Source organism: Anneissia japonica, unplaced genomic scaffold (assembly GCF_011630105.1).
Source record: "Anneissia japonica isolate Jap-2015-1 unplaced genomic scaffold, ASM1163010v1 scaffold1863_len523710_cov156, whole genome shotgun sequence".
In the NCBI taxonomy this organism is placed as follows: domain Eukaryota; kingdom Metazoa; phylum Echinodermata; class Crinoidea; order Comatulida; family Comatulidae; genus Anneissia; species Anneissia japonica.
Window position 1 is genome coordinate 324,504 of NW_022714601.1, and position 9,965 is coordinate 334,468.

The 9,965-nt window shown below is 33.4% G+C and overlaps 1 protein-coding gene across 1 annotated transcript; it reads left to right on the forward strand.

Moving 5' to 3' along the window:
* LOC117109054 (trans-2,3-enoyl-CoA reductase-like) lies at positions 1-2,244 on the forward strand. The gene has a single exon (XM_033251282.1). The coding sequence runs from the start codon at positions 144-146 to the stop codon at positions 1,017-1,019; it is 876 nt and encodes a 291-aa protein (XP_033107173.1). The 5' UTR covers positions 1-143; the 3' UTR covers positions 1,020-2,244.
* The last annotated feature ends 7,721 nt before the right edge of the window (positions 2,245-9,965 follow it).

Consider the following 9,965-nt stretch of genomic DNA (forward strand, 5'->3'; position numbering starts at 1 on the left):
GCTAGATTGAGCGCATGTACAGTAGTGTAATGCGTTTGTAATCATATAGATATGGCGCATAGTGTTTGGATGTTTCGATGTGCCGTAAATAAACTCTACTGGTATACATAATTATTTAGTTGTGATGTGCAATCCTTGCAACAATGCGGTTAGACTCAACAGCAGCAATGCTAAAAAGAGCCCGGAATAAATGTGTGCATATCGTCCCCGAATGTGGCAGAATGCTGAAGTCGAAGCTACAATCAGCCAGCTCCATGCTGAAATCATCGCTGCAATATGCGTATGCCCGTGGTTACAACGCTAAACTGGTTTGTAATGCAGCTTACGCTGGAGCTATTGTTTTATTTCTCATAGGATCACTGAGTCCACGACTGCCTAAGTTTTCATTTCCTTTCGCTGGAAATTTTTTTCCTGCAAAGACGAAATTCGGGAAGATAAAGCCCCCACGCACCGTCCTAGCACATCTATTTTGTATACATTTTATGCGGAGGATTTTAGAGGTGTTATTTGTGCACAAATTCAAGCGGGAATTTCATATCATGGAAACCGTAATCGGACCTGTATTTTGCTGGATATTCTCACTCTGGATAGCTGTGTCTATTCGCCCAGCTGCAGGGTATGTTAATACCAGTGTAAATATTTATACACTTGGAATTGTTCTATTCATCCTTGGAGAATTCCTCAGTGCTTTTTGCTACTTATATTCATATTGCAATTTGGGCCAAAGATTCTGCGAGGTTTTTTCAAGAATACTTCCATTAAAAGAGTTACCTGGAGGGATTCTATACCCGTTTGAATCATGTTGTCATTTAACTTTGGAGACGCTTTCGTGGTTTGGGTTTTTTGTTGCGACTGGAACACTTTCTTCGTTGTTGTTTTTCCTCTGCAATGTTGCTGTTGTTTTGATATATTTAATCAAATGCTACAGAGAGCAGTCAAATGAAATCAAGAAGAAGGTTGTTAATGGTACTATTATTCCTATTAATAATAAAGAGGGTATTTCACATCTTGAATGTTAATTTAATTTCCCGTGCCTGCCTGCATATTTTCACTTACAAAAATGAAAATAAAAAATGCCTGTATTCGCGAATTTGCTGCATTTTATTTTTATTACGTTTTTAAGAAGCATTGAACAATCCAATTGAATTCTTTACATCATCCAAAAGTGCATGCTTAATAAGTATATTAATTAGTTTGAAACGTTAGTATACTTCACACAGCAGTTGATTGAAAAGGCCTACAGTAGGATTACATTTGATATTGTCAACATCTCTGTCAAAATCGGCTTTAAAGAAGTTTAAAATAATTAACTTAAAATATTATATTATTATTAACACTATCAGCAACGTGGACATTTCATGTGAGCCGTTTTATGTCCATAAGCTAGTATAACTAAGTAGAACATTTGTTTATATTTTCTGGCACCATTATTTTTTAGATAGACCTATTGCAAATTTTTTAGAGAGGATCTTATTTTGGTTTTTAGTAATGACTAAATTCTTTAAAGTAAATTTGTTTTATTTTTAAAAACTAACATATATCAAAATCAATGAATGCAAAATGCAGGCACTGGGCTACAATTAAGTTTTTATCTTATTTCTAAACAGTGTGTTCAATGTTTCAACTACAAGTTAAATTTCAATATTTAAAAAAAGAATACTTAATATTTCATGTGGGTTCATTTTTTAAAATAGATTATTTATAAGTTATAATAATAATTTATATTTGTGAGAACATATACCCTGCAATACTGGCTGGTCAATTTCCACACGCACACCCCCCCCCCCACACCCCCAATCTTCCCAACTTCCAAGAAACAATGTACAGTAGGAACCAAAGTTTAGAGTTTTGTAAGAGGAAGTTTATTGAGTAAATCACAAGAACTGTTTGATTTTATTCACAATTAAATAACATCCTATTTTAATATGTCACTACTGATTGTCTTTCTATCATGTTTATAATATTTTTTTTTAATCTTCCTTTTTTGTAATACCTTTAGTTATTTTCTAGCTACAGTATATATTTAAAATAACAATAAGAAAAATGCAGTATAAAGGGTTTATTTTTAGTTCTGAAACTGAATTTCTTTTAATAACTGATGGCAAAAATGATGTTTTCTAAAGAAAATGTATTCTTGCTTTTTTTTAAGCTAAATGTTTTGTATTTCCTATTGTGTACTGTATTATATGTACTGTAATTAAATTTTGATTAAGTTGGTAATTTAAAATTTTATACATCATTATGAATACTGTATATTCTCGCATAAAGAGGAGGCTTAAAATAGCAAATTATGATATAAAAAAAAACAAGTTTTGTCTTTTTTTTTAAATCTTGTTTGTCTACTGTAGCAATTTTACTACTGAAATGAAGCTAATAACTCTTAGCATGAATGAACGCAATCTTAAATGCGGGGAAATAAAATTTTGATGAGCATTTAAAAGCTTATAAAATGGTATTATTTTGAAGATTAGGCTCTATATTTGGATATGTTTTGAGTCTCTTGGATGTACAGTATCAAGACCATAAAGAGACAGCAAAAAGTAGGAATTCTGACGGTGAAACAGGGGGTCGTCTTATACACAAAAAAATCAAAAAAATATACACCAAAAATCTTCTAAAACTCGGGGGTCGTCTTATACGAGGATCATCTTATATGTGAGAATATATAACTAATTTTTAATTTAGAAACAGGCTTTAAGAGGCTGTACTTGCCTGTTAGGATCCATTTTAAATTCCCATTGGAAAGTTTCTAACTCAAAATGTACTTACAATATTATTTTTCACATTTTTTTTTTATTTTTTTTTTTAAATAAATCAATGCAGTGAAACTGACTGAAATATTATTTAGATAGATACAGGGGACTTAAGTTTTGGAAGAATCTACTTCTCTCCAAGAGATCTAATACAGTATCCTTTGTCTTAACACATTCAGTTTTGTTTTGCTGGGCATGGTGATACCCATCGCCAACTGATACACTAAAAGCATACAAATATCGGTTTTTTGCTTGCTTGTGAGAGTGTTGGGGCATTCCAATCTTGTGGAGACTTCCCCCGACTTGGTGGAGTCTTGAGACCCCTGTAGCTATAAGATAGAAAACTCTGTATACTGGACACTTAATTTTGTGATAATAAAATTGTTCTTTTTTAAGGTGCAGTTAAATATAATACAATGTATTTAAAAAAAAGTAGTAATTATTAACCAATCATTCCCTGAATCCAGTTCCAATCTGAATTGTCCTCAGCACGGTCTACAGCACTTGTGATAAGGATACTACTGTTTGATTACTAGGAAATCAGTATGACGCAGCAGGATGAGATTTTGTCTAATGAAGTGAAGTGTATATGGGAAAAAAAGAAATCTTTGTGTTGCCCAAGCCCAACCGACCAAATGTTCCAAGAGTCGGCTTTATTTTAGCAAAAAACTATTTTTTACCAAAGATCAATATATTGTACTTATGTTCTTATGCCAATTTGATAACTAACAATGTATTTTGTCAACAAAAATGCATGTAGTGAATGATGGTTGGCAAAGTGTTAGACCTATTAAGAAAAAAACACAGATGATCTGTGGAAAAAAAATAAACAAAAAGTTCTGACCTATCAACCTACTGTATGACTTCTAAATGGCACTGCTTCAGCAACACAACATTTTTGTTTTAACTAGTACACTGCTGATAGATGTAATCTGACTGTAACTGAAATAACATTTAAAATAATTTTAAGTTATGAATGTATATTAGAACAAAAATATATAAGTTTATTAAAGTTTATTTAAGTATTATTTACTGCATATTTGACTTGACTATTTTATTTCATGAAGTTAATTTGCTTTCTTACTGTGCTGTCAATGGTAACTATGCAGTGGTTTTGAAATGGAGGGACTGATGGGGAGGCATGAATGTGAAGTGGGTGGCCCTCGATGATTAAGTGAGGAGGGTGCTAGGTTGCGAAATAGGGTGATATTGGTTGATTTTTAACTACTAGAGCATAATTTTTTTTTTTAATGTTTAATGGTGGGTTGAAACTGGGGATGTGAGCTTTTTATTTGTAGAGTGTGCACTCCCTACATATGCCAAGGTCACTCTGTACAGTTTGTAGGGCCTACTGGAAGCAGAGTTGCTAAATATTTTTTTAAACGTTATATTTTCACCTTGATTTTCCTTGTCATTATTTTCTATGTGTTAAATTTATCATGTTAGACTAAAAAAAAAATGTTCCTCCAGCCAGATGGACTGACCTATCATCTCAAAAATATAGAGTACCTGTAAATGGACTGTAGCTCTGGTGATTACCATTTTACCAAGCAGCATGCATGGTGTACAATAACCGATGAATAACAAAGAGCAAAGAGTATTATAAGCCTATACTTGTAAATGAATAATACTAATAGTTCCTGGGGAAATAACACTTTTTTGCCCTTATCAAAATAATAATTTCAAATTTGTGGATCACAGACTACAAAATTGTAGCTCCCTTCCCCCTCACCACCCCAATCTTCTGTGTGACCTTTTTCAAAGTCTGATCTGCCAGACTTTCCAAAGAGCAAACTGATTATCTTTGTACTGTCTGTGTGTTTTCCTACTGAATCACATGCTGGTTTCCTAATAATACCAGTAGGAGCTAATATGAATGTTCTATCCATATGGGACGTCATATTATTCAACAGTAATACACAATATATAGTGAATAATTCTGCTTGATCTATATCGGTAATAATTACCAGTAGTGGTAATACAGTATCAATGATATCAGTATATATATATATATATGTATATTGTGGGTGTGTATGCGTAAGGATGAATGAAATATTCATATGAACAATACTTCGCCCATGTTTGTATAGATTTGACCTGGCAGGAAGATGTAGCAGCTGTATCACGGGACTTTGCAATCGTTTCCCTTCTATTGTTTTTAACTGCCAAAAGCGATAGTGCTTCAACAATAAAGAGTTATAATCAAACAACCAGTCCGATGGTTTTCCAAAACAGTTCTACAAAAGGAAACCAAGAAATACAGAGGCATTGCACATAATAGGTCTACTGTTATTATGGTACAATTTTACAGGAGTACCAAGTTGGAAGAAGTCATTTCCGAGATATCTTCAGTGGGTGATCCAGGAATTCAAAATGGAGGTTTGGTGTGTGGGGGGGTGGCGAGCTGGCAAGGACCACCCCCCCGCCCAAATTTTTTAAAGAAAATGGAAAAAATAAACATACAGTACTATAATTATTATAACCAAAATCAAGTCAGAAATGGAATTTTTGGCTACGCTAACTTTTGATGAATGTTTTGCGTTTTTTTTTTAATGAATAGAATAATTACTCGTCAAGTAATCATTACAGCAAAATTTGGTAGATATTATAGTTGCTTAAAAGTAATATTAGGGCAGTCGAATGGAATGATATATCCTTAAATGCGTTTTTCTCAATGTTCTAACTCAAAAGCCGAATTTCTGCACTATGTTGCTTTCAGCGTCCATCACAGGGGGTGGCGCTAGTGGGGGGGGGAGTCCTTTGCTCCCTGGATCCCCCCAGGGAATTTCCAGCAAAGTCGTTGGGGAAAAACGAAATCTTGACCGCCGAAAGTACAATTTGGGTATGCCTGACTAAGCTGACAAATGTTAGGGATTAAAAACTGTTTAAGTGCGAGCAGTGCTATCTTATGTGTAAGGTGTATACTATCACAATCATATGGGTTGTGATGGTAGCGCTACATCTTCCCCGACACGGGGCTGGTACCTCCGACAAATGGTTAGCACCCCCAACAGACGATATCTTATCTTGCATGGTTTTCTATCAAATTATCCTTTTTAAATAAAGAATACCATAATCAACAAATTTTTCCCCAACCGGGGAGGGGGATGTAGCCTTTGTCGGGGAGCTTGGACCCCCTTGTCGTGGATCTGGACCCCTCGTCGGGGAATTCCTGGCGCCGCCCCAGCCATGGAGAAATTTTCACGGGCGGAGGGTGTACACCTCAGCCCCAACCATGGTTAGGGCTGAGGTAAGAACATTTGTGGTTATAGTACCTAGAGATGGCCGGAAATGGCACTTTCAGACTTAATATAATAAATATAATTTCCTTTTTTCCTACTTTTTTTAATAGGCTAATTGTGAAAACAATAGGGAGTCGGGCCGGCTGGGGCCAAATTGAATACACCACTGAATTGAAATCAGCACAGTAATCAATAATTACGGTACTTCTCTATAAAACGAATAATTGAGGGGCCAACTGACCGTTATTTTCTTCAAAATTAAGTTGGAAATAATTTTTTAATTATTATTTTTAAGTCTATTTATAAATGGGCCCCTATAATAGCCCTGTGCCCCAGTGCTTTGCACTGGCTGCACGGCTACACTGCCTGTAGACGCCACTTGAGCTGATCATCACTGCTATAATCGCGCTCCCCATGTATTTTGGTTGATAAAATGTGTTAGGCTAAAAACCTGGTTAATGGATGAACGATTTTCTTTTTTTTTTTTAATTGAAATAAAAGTTAATGACTGAAATACAAAGTTATAAAATTTATATTATTTTTCAAATGTTTGCTTTTAGCTAGCTATTATGGGTTTACTGGGGCGGATACAGGATTTGGCGGTAGGAGATGAGCGAGTGTCCACCCGCACCATGGTTGGGGCTGAGGTGTGAAAATCCTGAGAATATGGACCGGAAATTGCACTCTCGTACCTTAAAAATCTTACCGGTATTTCGTATCATTAATAATAAGGCCAAATAAAAAATAAAAAAACTTGTTCAGCATCACATCACAATTTTTGGTGGGGAGGGGCGGTTTTTTTTTTTTTTGGTTTTTTTTTTTTTAATTCTACAGTATCAGTAATCAAATAAAATGTGTTAAAATTAATCATTTTGAATAGGCCTACAATAAATATTACACAGTTGGTGAAGTCATTGTTTTAATTCACTTAAAATAGGTCTATACTTATTTTGATTAGAATTTCCTGGATAATATTCATTTCTTTTATTTAAAAAAAAATTCCCGCCTCTAAATTCAGGTGGGGGTGGTGACACGCTAAACAAGTATATATACTGTCTCTTATACATTTTTTTTTTTTGTTTGCCTAATACAACTATTTTTTTTTAAAACAATTTAGGGGATTCCACAAGAATAAAATTACAGAAAAAAGCATAAAATGTATTAGAATCTTATAGATCACAACACAACACAAAACAAGGAAAATTTTCAACAATCCGGCATAAAAAAAAAAAAAAAAAATTTAAATGTTTAAAATTTCAATTTCTTCATAAAATCATAAAAATCATTAAAAAATAGGGCCTATCTTTTAAAGTTTTTGTTAAAATGACTGACAGCAAATTGTACAAAATAATTTTTAAAACGGTTTGTTTTTTGCCTTGACTGTGCAAGCCGACCTGATTTGTTTATTTTACTACAGCAGTTTAATGGATGAGTACCATTTACAATTATTTCATTTTTTTTACAAGAGCCTTTTCATGAATTTCTGCAAAAGGGGTTTGATCTTCGTTTACAATTTTACTGGCTGTCTTTGTTATTTTATTTAGTTTATTTGTATTCGTAATGGTTAGTTCAGAGAAATAAGCCACACAAGCAAAACACATAACAGGTTATTAGAAAATTAGTCTTGCCTTCGTAATGATAAAGCCCATACCAAGTACCATATAGGCTAATTGTAATATAATCTATCACCAAGACAATAAAGAAATTAAAAGCTTGCTGAAATTCCATTAGCATAATGATATTTTTTAATAATGTGTAAATGAGTTTGGCAGTAGGCCAGATAATGTCCAGGATTGTTGAAGATTTGTAAGTTCTGCTTTCTACATAAATAATATGTTGAAAAAATTGTCTTTGCTCGCATCTCAGTTAGCCTATATGCAGATACAAGATTAAATCGTTTATTTTTTTTATATAAATATTTTTTTTATCATATACCCTGCCACACAAAAAAATCCAGAAAATAGCACAAAAATAACATAAAACATTGAATTACCTCTTAAAAAGAATCACCAAGTCATTAGCATTTAACACTGTCCATTTACCAGTGTACGGTAAAAATGGCCCCGGTAATAATGGCCCCGGTAAAAAAGGCCCCAAATGACAGGTAGGTAAAAATAGCCCCAAATAATAATTTTTTTTTTATTAAAAGTGATTTTTTTTAAATCATTATATGCATTCTTTTAAACTGAAATATATTAGCTTTTAAAAAAAATTTCTAACATCAAATAAATTGCCATTTATATTTTACTTTTTGCAGGAATTACATTATTCAAAGATGAAAAAAATTAAGCCATAAATAACACTTTTTATTTTTTCCCCATTTGAATGTTAAAAAATAGCAAGAATTTAATCAATAAATCAACATAAATCATAGATTTATTACTACTAAAATAATTTATTTGTGGCCAATTTCACGGAAGTGGAATCTCAATTTTCCAGAAATTAAATCCGAGTAGGCCTATTGCTAAACCTCGCAAAAATGGGTTGATATGAACATCAAATTATTTTTTTTAAAGAAAAAGAGAATAGGCCTAATGATAATTTAAAAAAAAAACTTAGCCTTAACAGTCACCCATACAAAAAAGATCTATTAATTAATCAATCAGCTAAAAACTAAGTTATTTTAGTTTTCAAATATGCATATGGTTTCTGTTGATTTATTAATTCAATTTTTGCTACAGGGCATTTTACAGCATTTAAAAATGTATTTTTTCATTAAATTTTATAATTGGGGCCAATTTTGTTTATTTATTGGTCCAATACTTGCTATTTTACAGTATTTAAATATTTGAAGATTTTTAAAAAAGTCATTTCTGTTACTGAATTTTTTCATTGTGGCCATTTTTACCTACTTGTCATTTGGGGTCATTTGGGGCCATTTTTACCGGGCCATTATTACCGGGGCCTTTTTCACCGGGGCTATTTTTTCCTACACCCCATTTAACAAGTCTCCGTTATTAGAAAACACAAAGACTATTGTTACATCAAATGACATTTTATCAGTGGTTGCCAGCACTTCCCCGACGACACCATGTGGTCAAGGGGAAGTAGGTTAAGAAGGAAAAATCCCCGGTAAATCTGAGGATGTGAGAGGCCTATTCTATGTCACGACAACTTTACAATGAAATTCTATACATTAAAGCCAAAGCTTTTGGGGCAATTGGACCATACGGTGTTTTGAGTTTCAGCATCACGGCCATCTACATAATTATGTGTAAACATTTTCCGCTCCATTAGTTAGCTAAGACTGTAGGCCTGATTGATCTGAATTCTATTTTGGGATAGTCAAACGATGATGCTTGACTTTCTCGAATTATATATTTATTTTTTACAAAGCAACAATCGACATATTATGTAAACGCTGTGCTTCATTGAGGTTTTCGATATTACAATATCAATGATACTAATCTGGAATCCCGTACAGATTCAATAGTGAATTTGATATATAACAATTAAATATAGATAGTGAATGACATCATTGATGTTTGTTTGACATCCTTTGTTTATATTTTACAATGTTCTTGGTGCACCATCAATGCCGTAGCCAGCTATTGGGACAGTTGGGAGAGTCCCACACAATTTTTCTAATGGGTCCACAAAGAATGGGTCCACTTTTTGAAAAATGGGTCCAGATTTCTCATATTTAGCTTAAAATGGATGAAATTTAATAAAATGTGTCCAGATTTTTCATATTTTTGTATAAAATTGGTCCACATTGTTTGAATTTACGCGTAAAACGTGGGTCCACCCAAGCAAAGATACTAGAAATACAAGATAGAGTTCTCCACACAAAAAAAGTGTTCCACCGTGTTCCACCGAAATGCATGGTGGGAATACGAAAATGGGACGCCCCCTACAGCTGGATCTAAAAAAACTTGTGCCAAACTTTCGTTACCAAGTCGTCGCGTATTTTATTATCAATTCTCAACAAAGATACTAGATATAAAAACAAACTGGAATAGACACCCAG

What these genes read in the sequence shown, in the direction of transcription:
- LOC117109054 (XM_033251282.1), top strand. Translation starts at nt 144, where the DNA reads ATGCGGTTAGACTCAACAGCAGCAATGCTAAAAAGAGCCCGGAATAAA.